This window comes from Poecilia reticulata, chromosome 9 (assembly GCF_904066995.2).
Source record: "Poecilia reticulata chromosome 9, P_reticulata-male-v2, whole genome shotgun sequence".
NCBI lineage: Eukaryota > Metazoa > Chordata > Actinopteri > Cyprinodontiformes > Poeciliidae > Poecilia > Poecilia reticulata.
Genome location: NC_088838.1, coordinates 13,419,823 through 13,440,677, shown reverse-complemented (window position 1 = coordinate 13,440,677; position 20,855 = coordinate 13,419,823). Strand labels below are relative to the sequence as shown.

General features: G+C 39.2%; 2 protein-coding genes across 6 annotated transcripts; one reads left to right on the top strand and one right to left on the bottom strand.

The window, feature by feature from the left end:
* Positions 1-35: 35 nt before the first annotated feature.
* On the bottom strand, positions 36-18,126 carry prkg1l (protein kinase cGMP-dependent 1, like). Of its 5 annotated transcripts, none has more exons than XM_017306649.2 (21): positions 17,883-18,126; positions 14,338-14,656; positions 13,754-13,955; positions 13,515-13,638; positions 13,172-13,338; positions 12,135-12,248; positions 9,296-9,401; positions 9,031-9,094; positions 8,797-8,874; positions 8,538-8,632; positions 4,268-4,333; positions 4,051-4,161; positions 3,880-3,976; positions 3,625-3,764; positions 2,554-2,643; positions 2,182-2,323; positions 1,949-2,112; positions 854-976; positions 633-695; positions 435-501; positions 36-347 (listed from the first exon to the last, which is right to left on the bottom strand). In XM_017306649.2, the coding sequence occupies exons 3-21, from the start codon at positions 13,950-13,952 to the stop codon at positions 264-266; spliced, it is 2,094 nt and encodes a 697-aa protein (XP_017162138.1). In that variant the 5' UTR covers positions 13,953-13,955; positions 14,338-14,656; positions 17,883-18,126; the 3' UTR covers positions 36-263. The 5 variants fall into 5 exon arrangements, 4 of the variants coding, with proteins under 4 accessions (XP_017162138.1, XP_017162141.1, XP_017162140.1 ...); XM_017306652.2 differs by having other exon boundaries at positions 4,051-4,128; XM_017306651.2 differs by having other exon boundaries at positions 13,763-13,955.
* ubl4a (ubiquitin like 4A) lies at positions 15,368-20,758 on the top strand. Its single transcript, XM_008418995.3, has 4 exons — positions 15,368-15,574; positions 18,706-18,811; positions 18,903-19,117; positions 20,127-20,758. Exons 1-4 carry the CDS (start codon positions 15,527-15,529, stop codon positions 20,232-20,234), a joined length of 477 nt encoding a protein of 158 aa, XP_008417217.1. The 5' UTR covers positions 15,368-15,526; the 3' UTR covers positions 20,235-20,758.
* The last annotated feature ends 97 nt before the right edge of the window (positions 20,759-20,855 follow it).

The following is a 20,855-nucleotide window of genomic DNA, read 5'->3' as shown; positions in this document are numbered from 1 at the left end:
AGAATGGACACTGAAGAGGGAGAGGGGGGAGGAAATTTCGTACAACATATTTGTTTATTGGTTTTCTTTGGACCTGCAGCAAAAAACAAACAAACAAAAAAAAAAACAAAAGAAAAATCACTGAATTCTTATGCGTGTAAATCTATAAAGGTTTTCTGCGTCTGAAACAGTCTAAGCTTTCGGGCGGAGGAGGTTGGTTGATGTCTCACAGCAGTATCTACAGGCACTGCTTCAGGAAAAGCGTCTCGGTCTGAAATCTGTTATCAGAAATCCTCCCAGTTCGTACAGAGCTCCACGGCCTCTGCAGAGTAAAGTGCGCATGTGGCGCTTTGAAGAGGAAGGTTGACCTGAAAGGCAAAACAGCGGAGTAATCAACAAACAAAAAAATTATGACAAAACAGAAAATGAAGTGAATCAAGCTCATTATGTCATACTTTTGGAATAAGTGGAGGGGTTAATTTCCTTTTGCAGAGTCCATCCCAGTTGAATCCATCAAACCACCTGAAGAAAAAACAGAGTATCACCACCACCACCGCCATCATCATCATCATCATCATCATCATCATCTGCAACACTGCGTTTCCAAGCAGAGCCCAGAATCTGTATTTAATGAAATCAATCCATGCTCTCACTTGTGTTTCTGAATGGCCTTGGCCCCGTTTCTCTGGCTGCCCAGTCTCTCTGAAGGGTTGCCCCTGGGTGATGAAAAGCAAAACAAAAATAAACAAGCCATGAATTAATCACCCACTTCATGTGCTCAAGCGATGGAAGCAGGATAAAGATGAAGAGACACTAAAATCCATCGAAATACAGGTGTTTTTTTTTTTATTTTCTTAGTAGAAAGTATTTATACCTGCAAAGCTTCTGTATGAAATCGCAGGCATCTTTGCGGAATGACTTTGGGAATTCGATCTGATCGACGCCATTAACAGTGGCGGTGAGAATCTTCAGCGGGTCAGAGCCATCAAATGGGAGCCTGGACAGGGAAACACAATCTAGTCGGGAACCTTTGATCTACAGTGATTTGCGAAAAGTTTGCACACCCCTTGAATTTTCCCACATTATGTATGGTTACAACCATAAACTCGAATGCATTTTATATGGATTTTGAGTGACAGATAAAATAGAGGTGGACATTTATAAGGTGGAAAGAAACCAATAAATGTTTTTTTTTTTATTTGCATTCAGTCTTTAGTCAGAGCTTTGCAGAACTGCATTGAAATTACAGCCTTAAGGGGCATCTACCAGCTTTTACATCAAACCCTGCTTGACAAATATTGCTAGATTTCTTTGCTCTATTTCTTCTTGGCAAAACAGTTCAAACTTAGACTGGATGAAGAGTATCCATGTGCAATTATCAAATTCAGGGATTTCAGATTCTAACACATTAGTATATATTTTTCAAAACCCCTCCATTGTGCCTCTGACTGTTTTCTACAAGTTATATAATGTTTCGCAAGTTCAGCTTTGGTCCCATGTGACTAAAGAATGTTTGTCCTTGTGTTCCATAAGTTTTCTTTTTTGAATTACTAATGAACATCTTTGTGAGATGTTCATCCAAAGCTCTGGATGACGATTCAGATCACGTTCCTGCTTTAAGTTTCTCCATTACTTTGGAGAAATGTATGTGCTATATTCACAGGTCTTCACGATGCCTTTCCTTTACTAATGTTCTCTAATCTACCTTAAAAATGAACTCCTACTTACTAATTTACCAATTCCCAGTTCCCTAGATTTTATTTACACTAATCAGAGTCAACGAGCTCATGACATATTCATAACGTTACAGATTTCTCTTTGTATCACAATAAATCCCAACAAAGCACATCCTAGTTTGTGGTTGTAGTCTGAATGTGAAAACCCCCAAGATGTCATGTCTCTTGACAAGAATTTTTCATCCCCAACAACACTTTAACAAATAATGGCTCCTCAAACGTTAAAAGCTTACCTACCGCTGAGAAGCTCAAACACAAAAACACCCAGAGACCAAAGATCTGTGGATGTACTGTGGCCTTTGCTCAGGATGATTTCAGGCGCCACGTAGCCCGGAGTGCCGCAGAACGTCCACGTCTTCTTACCCACCTCAACCCGCTTCAGACATCTGGAGCCAATCTACAGTACACATCCATGTGGTCAGCATTACCACGGTAAAACACTGAGCTTGAATCAGTTGGTAGTTACCAGTTTGCCATAACCCTGCTCATCCAGAACGACGTTTTCAGGCTTGACATCTCTATATACGACTCCTCGACAGTGAAGAAAACGCAAGGCTTCGACAACACAAGCTGTGTAGAACTTGGTGCTGCCGTCGTCTATGGATCCTCTGAAAAATAAAGGAGGAGTTATCAGTCCGAGAAAATCAATAAAAACAGTTGTCACTGACCAAAACAGAATACATTACAACCAGCAACAAAAGGTGACATTACAAAAGCCAAAACAATCAGTGGTTTTTGTTTCATTGTAATAAAGTTTGAATGAAAACAGTGAGCTTGGCATTGATTATTTTCAGTGCACATGATAAAAGGTGACCTCGCTGTGGCTTCACATACTCACTTCTCTTTGAGTAGGCGAGACAAATTTCCACCCAGACAAGCTTCTGTCAAACTATAAAGATGGTCAGCATCTCTGAACGTCTTGTACAGTCTGCAATCAAAACATAAAGAAAATAGTTAAAGTCGCCATTCTACATGAATATTTCCCCCTTTTTCATATTGTAACCACTTTAATTGACTTGTATTTATGGTATTTAAGAGGGGTTTTATTTGGTAGACAAATAAAAGTGATGCATAATTATGAAACCTGAAGGGAAATTATACTTTGTTGGCTTAGAGCCTTATTTTAGTGTTAGACTTTAGCTTTTGGTTAAGTTTGATCCTTTTGTTTTCCCCTGAGTTCCCTTTTGTGTTCGTTTGTGTCAATTAGTCACTTTTCCTCAGCTTGTTAGGTTGTTACTCACACATCTACTCTTCATTCTCTCGATTAATCTCATATCTTGTCGCTGAATCACCTTCTTGTCAGATCTTTCCTTTGTTGTGCGCATCCATGCAAACTCTCTTGTAGTCCTGTTTCTTAATTGTTTCTGTAGGGCGTCCCCCAGCTCTTGTTTTGTGAGTTTCTTTCCAATAAATGATCATCTCCAGTAATCTGACTCTGCCTTTTTTCTGTCTGTGCACAACTTCTATTTGTGCTTTGATCAGCTTCTCCAGAGCTACCAAGGCCTTTCCAGCTGCTTCTCTTCCTGAACAGCCAGTCAGTTTGGGTGGATGGTCATGTCTCGATTAGGTCGATTAGGTCCCATACTCTTTTAATGTTCAGGTGCTCGAACAGTGCACCTCACTGCTGTGTTTTTGTGATGCCTTTTGTGTAATATTGTTCCCTAACAAACATTTGAGGCCTTCGAAGTAGAGGTTTAAAAAATAGCTTGAAAACCACTTTGTCATATATTGATGCAATTATGTGCTATTTGCGTTGGTCTCTCCCAAAAAAAAAAAAAAATAAATAAAAAAAATAATCCCAACAGATACAGATTAAGGTTTATGGTTGTGGCATAACAAAGTGTGAAAACGTTTAAAGGGTGTAAATACTTTGGCAGTTTTTTGAAACAAGTTGCTGAATGAATGATACCTGACAATAAATGGACAGCGGGCTTCCATCAGGATGCTGCGCTCTCTCAGAATGTGCTCTCGCTGACCGCTGTTGAGAATCAGCTTCTTCTTGAGGACCCTCATGGCAAAAACACACCTGGTGTTGCTCTTTAGTTGCACCTGAAAGCAATGGGGGGCGGGGGGAATCAATACGTAGCCTTGTGGAAAGAAAGAATCTCAATGAGGCAGGAGCTCTGGGATCAGTGCGATTGTGAGCGAGAGATCAACTCTTTACCAAATCCACGTGACTAAACTCCCCGAGTCCCAGGGTACGAATAATCTGGAAATCGCTTAAGGTGGAAGCTGCCAGTGAGGCAGGATCCTCCTTTGGCCTGAGGAGGAAAATATAGATGAAATTGTGTTTTTCTATGGATGTAAAATAAGGTGCTACTGCATTGCTCCTCACTCGACTTTTGATTCATTGCTCTGCTGCAGCTGTGGAGGGCTGTCAGATCCTGAACCTTCGATAACATCTCTAAAGGTCCTGAAACGCAAGTAGTGAACAGTCCTCATTTTTCTGGACAAAAAGAATCACAGTATGTATGCAACACATAAGAGCATAGAATCTGAATCAGATACTCTCCAAATGCGCATTATTTAGTCTGCCCAGATTGTCATCTTACCTTCTGTCTATTACCAAGCATGTCACTTCTCCAATGGCCATCACATTTACAGGCTGGATGGCTTCTCTGAGAGCAGAGAGAAATAAAGAAAATCATATGAATATAAATAACACATGAGAATCAGACAGGCGTTCATCAACTGCTGGAAAGTAATACATTTTTAGACTTCGCTGTCATTTTTAAAACCAAGAATTGGCTGCACAGATTAGAATTTATTCTTTATATTCTACACAGACTCAAAGATTGTAGAGAAACTCAGATATAAACACAAAATCTATAAACAAGAAGCATTGATGGTTAGAGGTTAGAGGATGTCTTTTCACTTGCCAAGGGCAGGGCTTTTTATTTTCCCATTAGTGGTTATGACAGATAGCTGCAGGAAATTTGTCTTCCAAGCAGTAATGATCGGTTTGACAACTAGATCGGCCAATACTCTAAACAACAGAAACAGTCAGTAAAGAACCAAGAAAGAAAACTGTAAATTCACTAATATAGGAAATCTTCCAGAGACAGTACTAATCAACTGAAGATTAAAAAATCCTTGCTTTTTGACATATGTAAAAATGATTCAGATGTGCTACCCCAACCTCAAAGATCCAGACTGTTCCACAGATGAAAGAAAATTGGTTAGAATGAACAAGAACGATTTGGAGACCATTACGATCTGTACCTATCATGACGGCGAAACAGTTGGCGCCACAACGCTCAAAGTGGAGAAAGTTTTACATACAGCTGTCAGCGTTAACAGGTCCAACAGAGAAACATTTCTGGATGAAGATGGCACATGGCAGGAAAAATGCTTGAATAAGTCAATGTGACACTACCAAAGCACATTGTACTAACTGTTAAACATGGTAGTAGTAGAATCATGCTGTGGGACTGTTTTGGTACAAGTGGTTATCTGTGCTTAACATGAAGGAGATGAAAGAACATCCATACATCTGAAGCACAACTAGGTGCTCTAACCGGACAAGGATCCCAAAAACATAAAATCTTGTTTTTCAAAGGATCAAACAGGGAAACGTGAAGTTTCCGGAATGGCCCAGATCTGAATCTTATTAAAAATTGTGGACAATTTTCCACTAGCTGGAGCCTGGCCCCTTAATGCAAGGCAGGATGGATCTGTGCTTTCGCCTCATTTAAGCTCAGTTCTTCTCCAACCACCTGAATGTTGCTGCTGAGACCAGACAATATTTTTTCAACCTGTTGTCCAGCTTTACTGAGCCTGTGTGATTTGTAACCCCAGTTTATTGTTTTTGTCTGACAGGTGTTGCCTCTCTATCATCTTGAACCAGTCTCCCCATTCTCCTCTGAACTCTAACATCAGCAGGGCATCGTTTTTGTCCACATTATGGAAATATGGACAATAGTTTCTATTGTTCTAGCCACTATTTGTAAATCTGAGAGATGGTTGCGCATGAAAGTCCCAGTCCTAGAAAGTCTCAGCAGTTTCTGCACTGCAAAAAAACTCAATCCTACCAAGTACTTTTGGTCTAGTTTAGCGGTTCTCAACGTGGGCGGTACCGCCCCCCGGGGGGCGTTCAGAGGACGGCAGGGGGTGCTGGCAGAAATTTTTACAAAAGGGAGGCGCTGGGATTCCTCTGGGGGCGTTTGGTCGAAGGTAAACTTTACACCTTAAATGCACAACAATACCAGTTTAGACTTTGAGCAACTTGGTAAAACTGTATTTCATAACATTAAAACATGCCGTGCTGCAGTGGCGCAGGGGCTGCTTTAAAAGGTTTATATCAGTCTGCCTTTTTCCCATCGATATGCCCTGCACCTTAGGAAAGGTAAAACAAAACAAACAAACAAACAAACATTTTGCACATTGTGCAAAACTCTGAAACAGGAGAAGCGGGACATAAAACGGAGCGACGAACTAGATGGCATAAAAACAGAGAATCTGACGCTGAACAGTGAAAAATCAACACATGATATGAAACACATGACGATTAGGCGGAGCAGGTGGTGAGATGACTGATGGTGAGCGTCAATAAACGATAAAATAAATCTAGCAACAGGAAAGAAACTAAAGTGGACATAGCAATAAACCAGGAGAGGATAATACTAACCAAAGGAAACCAAATGGAAATGAATGAAGAACAAAATGCAAGAAGAAACTAAGAAACTAAAGTAAATTCAGAAGAATGATTTACCGGTCGATCTACGTTCCCACCCTCATCTATGGTCATGAGCTTTGGGTCATGACCGAAAGAATGAGATCACGGATACAAGCGGCCGAAATGGGTTTCCTCTGCAGGGTGGCTGGGTTCTCCCTTAGAGATAGGGTGAGAAGCTCGGTCATCCGGGAGGGACTCAGAGTAGAGCCGCTGCTCCTCCACGTCGAGAGGAGCCAGTTGAGGTGGCTCAGGCATCTGGTCAGGATGCCTCCTGGACGCCTCCCTGGTGAGGTGTTCCGGGCACGTCCCACCGGGAGGAGGCCTCGGGGAAGACCCAGGACACGCTGGAGGGATTATGTCTCTCGGCTGGCCTGGGAACGCCTTGGGATTCCCCCGGAGGAGCTGGAAGAAGTGGCTGGGGAGAGGGAAGTCTTGGCCTCCCTTCTGAAGCTGCTGCCCCCGCGACCCGACCCCGGATAAGAGGAAGAAAATGGATGGATGGATGGATGGATGGATGGATGGATGGATGGATGGATGGATGGATGGATGGATGGATGGATGGATGGATGGATGGATGGATGGATGGATGGATGGATGGATGGATGGATGGATGGATGGATGGATGGATGGATGGATGGATGGATAGATAAATTGTTTGGCAAGACCTTATAATTAATACAGAGAACTGTATGGCAAGAATAAACAGACACTATTTCCAGATAAAAGGTAAAATAATATTGTTGACGTGCCATGGGTTTGTTGAGACCACATCTAGTACTGAGAATAAATATATCTTACATACCATAACAACTTGTCACTTATTTATGTTTTTAATTAGATTTGATATATTTATTTCTTCAATATTATTTTTTATGTCAGTGTTAATGTCATGAGGCTGATGACTCCATGACACTTTTAATTTGACTGATTAGGATTTGATTAAGAACCAGATTTGTTCTTTGTAATTTCTGTCCAGTAAAACTATTAATCTATAAATCAATAGACAGGTCTATAGATATCATCCATGCTTCTGTCTCATATTTGTATGGCATTAAAAGGACCTGGAACTTTTGTTTTTCCACTGAAAGCTCTGGTTTGAACAATGAAGGCCATGTGGGGGAAATTTTATGGATGATACTCTGATGTCCCATTTTCCTGAAGGCAGCACAGAGCTGCACCACCAGAAACTCACAGAAACACTGAAGAGAAGAATTAAGATTAATGTAGTTACAGTTCTATCCATGTTTCAATGTTGCAGAGCTCGTTTTGCAAATAGATCAAAGTTTAAACTGGAGGGTTGTACATCTTTTATCTGGTCATTTTGTGAAATATTTAACAACTAGAAAATGGCAAAGAACAAGAATATTTTTTCACTCTGAATGGTTGCTGTTAGGCCTACTGATTTTAACTTGAATGTTCATTGCATTTTTCGTAGATGCTTGTAAAAATAATTTCTATTCCCATGACTCTTGTTCTCTGGGAAACTATTTTTGATGATAAATACAGAAACAAGCATAAAAATCAAAACATCTACAATAGTGACAGTAATATTAATAATAAAATAATAGTCAGTGCAAAGTAGCCTACAAATTCTTTGGTGGGGGGCCAAAGAAGGCTAGGGGGGCGCTGGTCCAAAAAAGGTTGAGAAACACTGGTTTAGTTTCTAGTGCAAATATCTTAGTACACCTGAAGACAAAGACAAAACTAACTTAGAAGTAGCTTTTCTACAAGAAACAGGAGTTTGTTTTTAGTGAATAATTCTTTAATATTGATGACAAAGTCCTAGTTCCAACGGCAGATTATCTCACATATAACATGGGAAAAATATTTTGTTATAGGTAAAAATGGAACAAGCACTTTTTTCATCGATATTAAGGAATTATTTACTCAAAACCACAATGGTAAGATTTTGGGTTTTTAAGGTGAAACATTAAGACTAACCTGCCTGGCACAAACAGTGATGTACAAAGTTTCTTAAATTCCTCTTTTCCTCACCCTGATGCTCAGTTTGAACTTCAGCAAGTGTTAGTCCCATGTGGTTGGCAGATTTGTGCCAATAGGTTGTGTCATTGTAACAAAGTGGCACATATTTAATTAATTCTCTTTATATAGTGATATCTTTGATGCTCACTAACTCGGTTTCTTACCCCCAAAGAGCTTTTTCTCCAAACCACTGTCTCTCTGAGAGCTCAGCCAAAACGATCTGCTCTTGACGGCCTGGCTTCTTTTCTGTCACACTCACCTAAAGAAGAAAATGGTGATGAACACTGCAGAAAAGAGGCGCAGTCTATTTTCCCTATCATAAAATAATTACTATTGCTGCTCTGACATTTGGACTCGGTCTAAGCCCATTTCTCTGAAAGTCTCTTTCTAGCTGAGCTGCTGTTAGAGAACATTTAACTTTACCTGGCCTTTGCTAATGATGTAAAAGGTGTCTCCGACAGCTCCCTGTCGAAAGACGTAGTCGCCATCTGAGTAATTTGTCTACAGCAGAAGGAATTTTTTAAAAAAGTAAGAAAAGAAAAGAAAGAACAGTGAATGTCTTCACTTTTCCACAGACTTGACACAAAGGAAAATTGAAGCTGAAAATGTTACCGAATTCTGTTTAAAAAAAAAAAGAAAGAAAAAATCAATCTGTACCTCTTGCACCTGATCAAACAGTTGACTGATGACATCGTCTGGCAACGATTGAAGAAAGGGAACGCTGCACACAGACACAAAAAAGACACAATAACATTTTTTTTAATATATAAAAATAAGTTTTTACCTTCATAAAAAAAAAATAGAAAAATCCTAATCTATATTTCAATTATTTCTTACAAACGAAACAACAATAGAGATCCGGGAGTATAGAATAAACGGAAGCAGCGGACAATATTTAGAGTTTCGGGGGTCTGACGTTCACCTTCTCAGCAGCTCCACTGAATGAGAAAGGCGGCTGAGGCCACACTGCGTGAGAACAGAGTGGTAACTCTTGCGGTCGATAGCCCACAGCTTGCTGTCTGTTTGTGCTGCAGATCAAAAGACAAAGGCAAGAGGAAATGATAAAGGTTGTGTCAGTGACACGGGCGCTCTGATATAAACAGCATAGACAATAGCAAAGACTCACGCCGCCCGCAGCCCGTTGTGGCTGAAGAGCAAAGCTTCGGCTGTGCACTCAGACAGTTTAGGTCAGGGCTGCATTAAAGATGTCTCCCTTTTTCCTCGTACCGAGGACACTGAAGATAAATCTAATCTAATTCCCTCCACCATAAATACCCCCTTTCTTTATAATAGAGTTTGAAAGTGGTGTAAATTAATAATGACCCGTATTGATTGGTTCACGGAAGCTTCCTGCAAACGGAAGTAGATGTTCTCGAGACGCTCTAATTACATCCAATATCTAATCAGATGGTTCTGCCCTGATATCTTAATTTCCCTGTTCGAATATTCTCTGTGTGCTCCTAATTTATCACCACATGACATCTCATTCTTGGCTACTGCTTTTTATTTCAGATCTACTTCGTTCAAGTCACACGGGCCTTTCTCAGCTCTCGTCTTTATGCTGTTGTCTCCCATAGGAAGCTTTGCAAACATTTAGACCTCTAGCTTTTTCATATTTTGTTGTAATGCAGCTACAAATTATAATATATTTTGTATGACAGACAAACACAAATTAGCACAGAATTGTAAAGTTTTAAGATAGAAGACACATACATTTCACATTTTCTTTTTTTTCTCTTTTTTTGCCAGTAAAAATCTGAAAAGAGATAAATTATTTTCAATTCATCTCTGATCAGATTAATCTAAAGCTTCAATGGCACATTTAAGCAACCACCTTATCCATTAGTATGCCTGAAATCCAGCAAAAGGGAAGAATGAGAAAAAAAAGATATCAAAGGTTGAGCTTATTGCTTACACGTAAAGCACTATGGATGGTGCACTCCATATCAGCATTGTTTAGACAGCCCATCCTCACTATGAAACATGGAGGTGGCAGCGTCATGCAGTAGGGATGCTTTTCTTCAGTAGGGAAAAGGAAGCCGTTGAAATGAAGAGAATGGAGCTAAACACACAAGAATCCTTAAAGAAGATCCATTAGAGTCTGTAGAAAAGTTCACACTGCGCTCATTTTTAACGCAATTAATCGCATTTGAATTTCAACGTTTCCAGTCTGCCTGCATATCTGCCGCACCACGGACATCCCCAAACAAAAGCAATAGACGACAACACTGTTTCTTTTGACCCAAAAGGGGTTTGTTTTTGCTTCAAACAACAACATGATGGGAGGCTGGGGGAAAAAAAACTATTGTTTTGTGCAAGTTGTGCTAAAAGGAGTCTATCACCAAAGCGATTTTCCCACACCATCTCAATGCACAACATGTTGCGGCAAGATAGACGTCCTCACTCCATAGTCCATATTTCTACAGAAGTATTTGTTCAAAGATCCATGAACGATCGTGGGTTCCTAAAACACTTGAAAGCTGAATGGTTATAATATCACTTTACACCAATATGATAGTTGAATAACCTAAAAATGTTTTAAAAATAATACAAATTTGTTGTTGAGCTCTTAAGAGTTTTTGAATTGAAAATGATGCTTATTTTGTCAATAAAGTGCGATTAAATACAGACCCTGCAATTAACTCGATTAAACATTTTAATAAAGTCCCACCACTAATACTGTGATAATAATAAGCTACCTGAGCAGGGTGTACCATGCACAGGTTTTTCCACTATTTTATGTCTGTTACAGAAAAATCCCAATGAAATACTTTAAAGTTTCTGGTTGCAATGGAACAAAATACAAAAAAATACATATGTTTACTAGGCTCTAATGCTATTGCATGTCATTGTATATCTGTCTGACTTGGATCACCTGCTCCTGTATCACCACACCAAAACCTCACTGGCAGCGTCAAACACAAAGTGAAACTATTTTCAGGTCAGGAAGGAGATGAGCACGGTGGGCCCTGAGCGAATCCAAAGGGAAAGGATGACAATAATGGGCAGGGAACAAAGGAGGACAGGCTGTCACCGTGAGTTGAGGATTGTTACCAGGGAGCAGACAGATAGCTGAGAGCGGTAAATTGGAATGGCTGGCTGCTCTCAAGATAAAGAAAGCAGCTGAAAGAGAGAATTAGATGCTCAGCGATGGCAAATAAAGTGATGTTTCTTCCATTTACACTGATCCCAGCCGCTTCCACAGCCTGTTTACCCGCAGCTAATATTTATTTATTTGTGAAACCAGGCCAGATATCTGTGGTGACAGCTGAGAAAGTTTTTTCCCACAGGGGCTGAGATCGGATGAGGGGAAGAAATGAAAGAGTAATGTTTGTGTTAAAAGGATTTGTCTACTTTTTTTTTTTTTTTTTAAACATGGGAGCCAACGGATATTTTCAGAGCGCCTATTTTTTGTAAATGTTCTGGCTAATGCATGCTTGTGGAGAGAACACCGCTGGCTAATGCAGCAAAGCATTGCATGTTTGAAATTCCCCACATCTCTGAAAAAAAGAAAAAAGAAACACGTGAATGCGCAGTGCTGTCTATGATTTCAAAAGCGTCTTTGACTTTAAATTCCACAGGCGTCCTCCGTCTCACACCGCACCAGAGCTCTGTATTCTTGTGATCTTCACAATAATTATTTCTTTTTCCGTCCAAATCAAAATGAATCAAAAAGGGCCCCCCCTCATCAGTTTTCCCCTGTGACATTCCTCGAGTGATAATTGTATTTCGTTGTAAAAAGACGTCAACACAACGCCTACCTGAGACAGAGTAGGCGTGGGTGGAGTTGTAGAGGAGCGCCACCTCTCCAAACATGTCCTCCGGCTCAAAGGTGAGCACCTTCTGTCCATCTTTTGTCACGTCCAGTCTTCCTTCTGCCAAGAAAATAGACAAATTAAAACATCATCTGAACATCTACGCAGTTTTTCATGTTACCAAAACATGAAAAATATTACCATTGAGGTTTTAAATGACAGACCAACATAAAGTAGTGCATGATTGTGAAGTAGAAGTGAAAGGATATGTGGTTTTCAAAATTATTCATCAATGAAAAAATGTAAAAGTTAATATTTGCTGCAATTATGGCCGTAAGGAAATATTTTAGGGTATGTCTCTGCTAGAGCTGTACAGTCTTTGTAAAACATCTTAATCATATGTAAAAATCAGTTTTAATGATTTTTACAAATTCTCAATTGAATTTGGGTCTAGACTTCGACTAGGCCATTCCTACACATGACCATACTTTGATCTAAACTAAACAGTCCCATTGTAGCTCTGAGTGTATGTTTAATGCCATTGTCCTGCTGGAAGATGAACTTTTGAACTCCTCTGCTTTCACAGATTGCTACTGGAGTTCAAGGGATATGAGTGTTATGTAAGGTACAGACATTTGCTGTGTACTTTTGTGTCAAATAATGTGGTGTGTTTGAGGGTGAGAGGTTCAGTGTAGACACAGCTAATTGTGTAGAATAAATCAGGGAGATGCCACCTACCAACAGCTGACACCTTGCAAACAGTTTCACCTCTTCAAGGAGCCATTAGCCATTTTTCTGCTACCTCCTTAGATTTCAACCCAGAATAACAGCATAGATCCCTTTCATTTTCATAACTGTGTTTTAGAGTGGCATGCAATCGTGTCCAATCAAATCAACAGCCCGAGCCAGAACGCAACGGAATGGAAGTTTTAAGAAAAGAATGTAATCACATTTGCACTGGAGCACCTACAATCCAGGCTAAGTCCTGAAAAACAACTTGAAGTAAGATGAATGTTGTTGATCTTAAGAAGAAAATGACTTACCTTCCAAAACAAAAGCCTGATCCCCAGAGGTGCCCTCCTGGAAAACAAAGCAGCCCTGATTGATGGTTGCTCGGCGCATGCAGGCAGTGACTGCCTTGATTTCTTCTTCATCAAGGTTCTTCAACAAGTCATTTTTCAAAAGCGCCGCCTGGATCAGCCTTCGAGATCTGAGGATATAAAGACATGACGCATATGTCACACTGTTGGTCATTTATCACCTTGAACGCAGACTGCTGAGAGCTTGCAAGAGGTCTTAAAGAGATACTTGTTGATTAGCATTCAACGAGCCAGAGAGTTTTCACTCAGAGCTGGTGTGAAGTGAGGGAACAGCGCGTGCTCTTACTCCTGGCTTTTGTCACAGCTTCTGTGCGAAACCACTGCGATTGTCATAGGGTCTGGACTGAAGGGCTCTGAAATGACTGTCTGCCTTTTTGCACTCTGGTTGTCCTCAATTTGAGCTGCAGAAGCTACAGTAGGAGAAAAAAACACACGCACACATAACATGTCAGGATTCTAGGTCAGGTTAAAGCTTGTGGCACTTGTTGCCCCTCCCAAGATATCACACATTAAAAAGCATCAAACCCTGTACACCTGCAACGACTGCGGAGGGTGTGGGGAGGGAGAGGGCGGTTCTGTAGCGGTCTAGTTCTTCTTGCAGCCTACGGATGAGTTCGTCCTTTGTGTCCAACTCCAGCTCTAACTCGTCTATTAGTGTGTCCCTCTGACGGAGCTCCTCAATCTTGAGCTGCAGTGCAAACTGGAGGTCCCGAAGTGTACCCATCACCTGCATATGTTTAGATAGATAGATAGATAGATAGACAGATAGATAGATAGATAGATAGATAGATAGATAGATAGATAGATAGATAGATAGATAGATAGATAGATAGATAGATAGATAGATAGATAGATAGATAGATAGATAGATAGATAGATAGATAGATAGATAGATAGATAGATAGATAGATAGATAGATAGATAGATAGATAGATAGATAGATAGATTTAGTTGTGTTTTTCTATCCTCGTATTTTACTCAAAGAAAATAGAAGACAACAAGAAATGAAACTGCAATGACTCTACAGACACTTGAACAAACATAACAAAATGCTGTAAATTCAGTGCACATACGCGATTTCTGGCCAAACACACAATCCGATCTCTTACCCTATCGATGCAGGGGTGATTGTCTCACTTGTCTCCTGCGGGTCTGTGAATGTCTGTCAGCGGGCAGTCCGTGCGACAGGTGCACATCTCTTCTATAAGAAAGCGCCCAACTGAAGGATGCTCCGCTCCTCTCTCCCGCTGGCCGCGGCTGCACAGACGGCGCAGCCAGCCAATCACATGACCCACGCCGTCCGGGAGAGGGAGGGGGTAATGACAAATGCATGGACTGGATCCGAACTGGGTCAATGGGTCCTTGGAGAGTGGTTGAAGAGCCCATGGGAGGATCCGCCAAACTGAGCGAAGAACATTAATCATTTCACTGGAAGAAAGAAAAGAAGAAGTGTGCGCCAGGTGTAGATTGTACTTCTTCTGTCAGTGTTTGTTCTGAGCGTTTTATGTGCTCTTTTACCTTTTTTCTGTGAAATTGTGTATTCCGTGACTTTCAGTAATTTAACTAATCATGAAACCAATAGATAGATAGATAGATAGATAGATAGATAGATAGATAGATAGATAGATAGATAGATAGATAGATAGATAGATATTATATTATATTTTTCTGTAAAAAGTAGCCTAATTTATACTACAGTATAAATTGTAAAAACCGCGCCCACTGCTCAGAGCTCTTTAAAAATATCATGGATCAGGTTTAAAAATGTTGTCTGGTGTCCTACTGTAAGACTCACACGGCAAATGTATGCTTAAATGTTGTGGAGGTTGAGACTGTTCAACAGAGACCCATATCACATGTTGATCAACATTGCATTTGTAATTGAAAATGCAGAAAAATTTAGAGAATTGTACAAAATCACTTGTATGGATGTAAAGCATTTGCCACTTTCTCAAAGGGATGAGAAACTGCTTTTTATGTGCACAAGTGACCCAATGATTTGAAGATGAACAAGTAGTTTTATTAATTTCAACTCTGCTCTGAGAAGTGCACCAAAGCGACCTAGAAAGACGCCAATAGACGTGTGTGGTGACATCTATTCAGAGAATGATTAGGTTGAACCAGAAGGCGGCGCTCGTGTCCGCCGAAAGCTGCTGCTGCTGCTGGCGAAGAAGATGGACCACAGTTAAAGGGAGCAGCAGTTTTGTTACGAACTATCAAAAACCTTACTAAGAACGTTTTAATATTTAAACTTTCAACACATTTCTGCTGTGTTTCGTTTGTTCGAGGTGTTAGAAAATGATCCTCACCGTGAAACCGCTTCAAGGAAAGGAGTGCAGTGTTCAGGTAACTTACACGCAGCTAATGCACACAATTGGCTAACCAGGTGAGCTAACTGCGGTGGTTCACTAACAGGCTGCTGTTAATCCTACTGAAGTAAACCACAGATACGTTTTTAGTTAAATTTGTCTAAAATGCACTGCTCAGTGCAGGTAAACTCGGTTGGTCGGTTAATAAAAAGTCTCTCATGGTTAGCATGATAGCTAAACCGTTAGCAATTTGTTGTAACATACTTTCTAGAAGCCTTTCTCTACAGGCCAACAGAGGAGATAAGGGGGTACACTGCACTCTTGAATACTTTTTTTTTAATTAAACAGTTTCTGAGTCTCATATATGTAAATAGTTTAGTTTTCTTGCCACAATATAACCAACACCGAACAGCAAGACACCAGCATCTTAAAAAGTTAGAGACTGATTAGTGATTACTCAAAAATGCGCATAGATTTTGTCTTGTTCCTCTCATATTTTAGGCGGATAATGCTGGAAATGAATGCACAACCAAGAAATAGACTAAATAACGAAATACTACTGTTGTTTTCATCACCACCAGGGCTAAGATTTTTGGAGAAGTCTTGGGTATGTCACCAAAAAAATTATAGTCAGATAGGGATAATTAATATCTCAATAAGATAATTTGTTTAGGTTGAAATTATGACAGCTACAACTTGTGGGGAATGACTAATAGACTAATAAGGCACTCATTTCAACTTTTATTTACTTGCCTATAGACACTTTAAAATATTAACTGTGTTGTGGCGTAAAACAAGTGACTCAATGATTTGAAGATGACTTATCTTCAAATCTTAACTTATCTTCTGGTAAATCAAACACAATTTTGTTGGACTAAAAACTTTAGAAATAAGTTCCAACCATATGGCTGACAGGAAGGTTGAACATTTAAAATGGATGTCAAAGAGTATTCTTTGTACATTTCTTTTTCACTATCACCAGGAATTTTCAAAACTGCAACCAGCAACAGTGAAATAAAAGCTGTTTGTTTTTAGCAGTACAGCAAAGACAATGGCATTATTGCCAATCAAGAGATTGGGGCACAAATTAGAGTTGATGGTAATATTTTTAGCGTCTTCCAGTCGTATGATATGGATGCGGTGTTTTTGTTTTTGTTCTACCTTGAATAAATTTCTCTCTAGCGTCGCAAATGTGCAACTGCATTTAATGAACCAGGAATTAGTTGGTAGTTTAAGCGCCCAAAAAGAGATGGCAGAACTTTGAACTGCACTAATTGTGAAAAGAGCAGAGATGCACGAATAAATCAATCAACCAGAGGTTAGAATTGTCCAATTTTCTTTTGATTTGCTCCGTTCAGAGAATTTCACTAAGATAAAAAAACAACTCAATTTCCAGTCTTTAAATGCATCAAGCGAGATACTTTAAACTTTTATTTTAGTTGAAGAAAATCTGCTAAAAGTTACTTACATGGACTTTAATTGGGCATAATTTTGTAATTTCTTCATTTTCTGTTTTACTCAAAGCTATTACCTCTGTTAGAATTGACAAACATTTTCCTATTTTTCTTTTTGAAAATCGGATTTGGCAGGTCAAAGATGATTTTTTTTGGGCAACAGAAGCTCTTTGGTCCAGAATATCTTCTGATTCTTATTAAAAACATTTGACAACTGATTAGTGTATGCACATCAGGCTTTCTAATTACTAACTTCTGCAGGCTGCCATATGCCGTCTCTTTCGAAGGAATTTCGAAATTCAGCTCCAAGCTGCCATTGTGACTGCAGCCAGAATCGGTTCCAGATGTCACATTTGTCTTGTGTTCACAGCAGCAGTAATTTCTGAAAAATGTGCAAAGGCTTTAAATCGGTCTTGTGAACATTTTTGTGTAATGTTATAATTATACCAGTGATTTTTTTTTAAAAATTGATTTAAAAAAAAAAATAAAAGTCAGAATCACAAGCACTATCAAAAGCAGATAACGGTGACTTACATTTTCACAAACCAACACTTCTGAAATTACGTGTTGCTAGTTTAATCTATGGTCTCATTAAAAAAAGGCAAAATATGAATTTTGTTAATGAAGTTTATTACTAGTTAATGACTCCCATTAATGTTTTTGTTAGATGTTAGTCAAAGATTTTGACTATGAGCTACAAGATGTTGTGACTGAAGGTTATTGTTTAATAACAAATTTCACTTTTCTAAAGAAAAATATCAAGATTTTCTACATCAGAGCCATAAATTCAGACTTATTTATTTGCATACAGCCAAATGGTTTACATGACCGAATCCAGTAAATTACTGTATTTGACACCCTCTCAATTTGTAGCATTTCTAGTTATCTTACTGCTGAGTTGCTTGATGTTTTCCTTCATCCCTTCTCACCGTCGTCTTCTGTGCGTTCAGCCTTTGCCTCCAAGTAGTGGCTCTTCCACAAAAACTCGGTGTTAAAAATCGAGTTTTTTAACACCAAGTGAAAGCATTCCCGTCTCCTCACATTTGCGAAATCGCTCTTGAACACACTGCAGAAAAGACGCCCAAATGTGAAATTGCCTGCAGACGAGATCATAACTAACCTGTGATGCGTTTCTCAGTGAGATGGGAAAAGCCAGTTTCTGATGCATTGCATCATTTGGATGTTTGGTACGTTTGTGCAGCTCATTCCGCATGTTTTGGAGTAATGCAGCATGATGTTTTGATGGACGGTAGGCCTCGGACATTTCTCCATGAAATTTAATTTGAAGATGTAAACAAGATCCAGAGAGGTAAAACAGTTCTAAGAATTCATTTGAATAAGATTTCAAAAATGAACATTAAAAATTAAACATTACATTGTAATCCTTTTATTTTGTGATAGCAATTCACCATTGTCAAAACAGAAGTGCGGTATTAATCATATTTGAACTTTTTTTTTTTTTTTTTAATCAGATGATGATCATACTGTTATTATGCTGCATGTCCAGATAAATGAAATGCCTGTGTATTCTTCCCCAAGCAATGTTTGTGAATCAGATAAATTTCAGCTATTTGGCTGTCACTCAATTGTGTGTCCCTCGAGTTCAGTATCTGGGTAACCGTCTGCAATGTGGAGGAGGACAAATAAGATACGATGGATCCCAAAGGGAATCGTGCGAAGCTGCGGCTAAATCATTGCGCTGTTGATCCTGTAGGTCACCGAAGATGAGAAAGTCTCCACGGTGAAGGAGCTTGTGTCTGAACGACTGAACATCCCTGCAAACCAGCAGCGGTTACTCTACAAAGGGAAAGCGCTTGCAGGTAGACTTACTGACAAGCATCTCACAACTGATATATATCCAACCGTCCTTTTGTTTGAAGTTGTGGTAATGGATTGTCACGTTTCTTTCAGACGAGCACAGACTGAGCGATTACTCCATTGGGCCCGAGGCTAAATTGAATCTTGTTATCCGTCCCGTGGGGGAGAGGGCTGCAGCTCCGGGGATGGCAGGCGGCAGCGGCAGCAGCAGCAACCCGCAGGGAGGAGTGTGGCCCATTGTATCGACTATACTAGCCAGACACTTCAGTCCAGCAGATGCAGCTAAAGTTCACGAACAGCTTATGAAGGTACTAATTTGCATCATGTAAAAAAAAAAATCCACTTTTAAAAGCTGTTCCCCTTCAGCTCCTCGGCAAGTACCAGAAAATAATCTAGAATTTTAATTGATCGTGGCCACGACTTTGGCTTCACTTGCAGGATGCAAATGGAATATAAAGAAGATAAATGCTTTTCAGAACTTTAACGTATGATGTCATCTTACCTGGTAGTGTAAGATTAATTTAGATTTAGAGAAAAATGATCATTAATAGTTGTTTTTAGATTATTTTCTTTTCTTGTTTTAGCAGTATGCAGTGTAGATTGAAAAGTTTTCCAAATGAGGAAAATTTTTATTTTAAATTATGTACTTTTATCAACATAATAAAAAAAATAATAATATTCCATGTCAAAAACATTAGCCAAATTTTAAAAAAAAAATTTCAGACTTTTATCAACTATATTCTGGCTCAAAATTATTCGTACTCTGGTCAAATTTAGGTTTAAAATTATTTTTATTCAACCAAGAAGAATGTTTCTGTTTTGCAGATGACACCTAGAAAGACAACAAAGCGATGCTAGGTCATATATTTTAATATAAAATCTTGAAAAACCATATCCATAGTCTAGTCTCTGGTTCGATTCCCAGCCAGAGGCCATTTCCAGCATGTCTTCCTCTTCTCTCTGTCCTTCTTCCTGTCCAACTGCTAATAAATAAAGTGTCATAAAATGTTTTATAAATTAATAAAACAATGGCATGTTGAATATTTAGACCCTTCTTAGCAATCAATGACAATTCTTTAGGTTTGCTGATAAATTTTAAATGTCTCTACTCAATTTTTACCATTTTTTGTGATGATCTCCAAGCCTATTAGGTTGAAAAGTCTCCATCCCTCTACTCTAATCTGAAGTTCCCTCCTAAGAGGTTTTTTTTTTTTTTTTTTTTACATTTCTAATATCTTCAGGTACTGTATGTTATCATGTTGTTTTCTGTTTCTCATCGTTACCTTTTTTTTTTTTTTGTCCCTCTTCTATTTTAAGGATTATGAACGTTCACTTCGACAGCTCAGCCTCGATGACATTGAGCGCTTGGCGGGGAGACTTCTTCACCCTGAAAGCGAGGGCATGGACACCTCTTACATGGACTAATCATTCATAACTTAATTCTTCTGATGTTTTTCTTTTGAGTTATTCTCAGTGCTTGAAGATACAGTGTTTAGACGGGGAGAAAGGAAAGGATCAGTTGAATCGTGTGCCTGATCTCCAGCTGAATGATCACATGGACAGTTGAATATCTCGGCTTTTTTCATTTTTGAGCCGCCCAGATAAAAAGGACTTGAATGAGAAGATGTGGTTCTTTTTTTCTCTGGCCTTCATCATTGATGGGTATTAATGACTCACAGCCTGATCACACAAGATCTGAATACAATGGAATAATTTATTTATGCTGTTATTTTCACATGATCTCTGGCTGCTACATTTCCTAGGGTGTACTAACTTCTACTGGAGGGTATTTATTATTGTCTTGAGTGATAACTTTTATCTTTTTCCAAGAATTGTGGACAACATGTATTATCCCATAATATACTGTTGACCATTGTATGATTTGTAAATATATTTGTTTATATATATGTTTGCAAACATTAAAAGCGAAAACATTTCTTTCACCTTAATTTATCGGCTGGTCTTCTTTTAAATTTTTTTATTTTAAGACTCCTAGAAGAGCTCAGAATAGGGAAAAACTATACGGAATAATTTGTATTTTCTAAA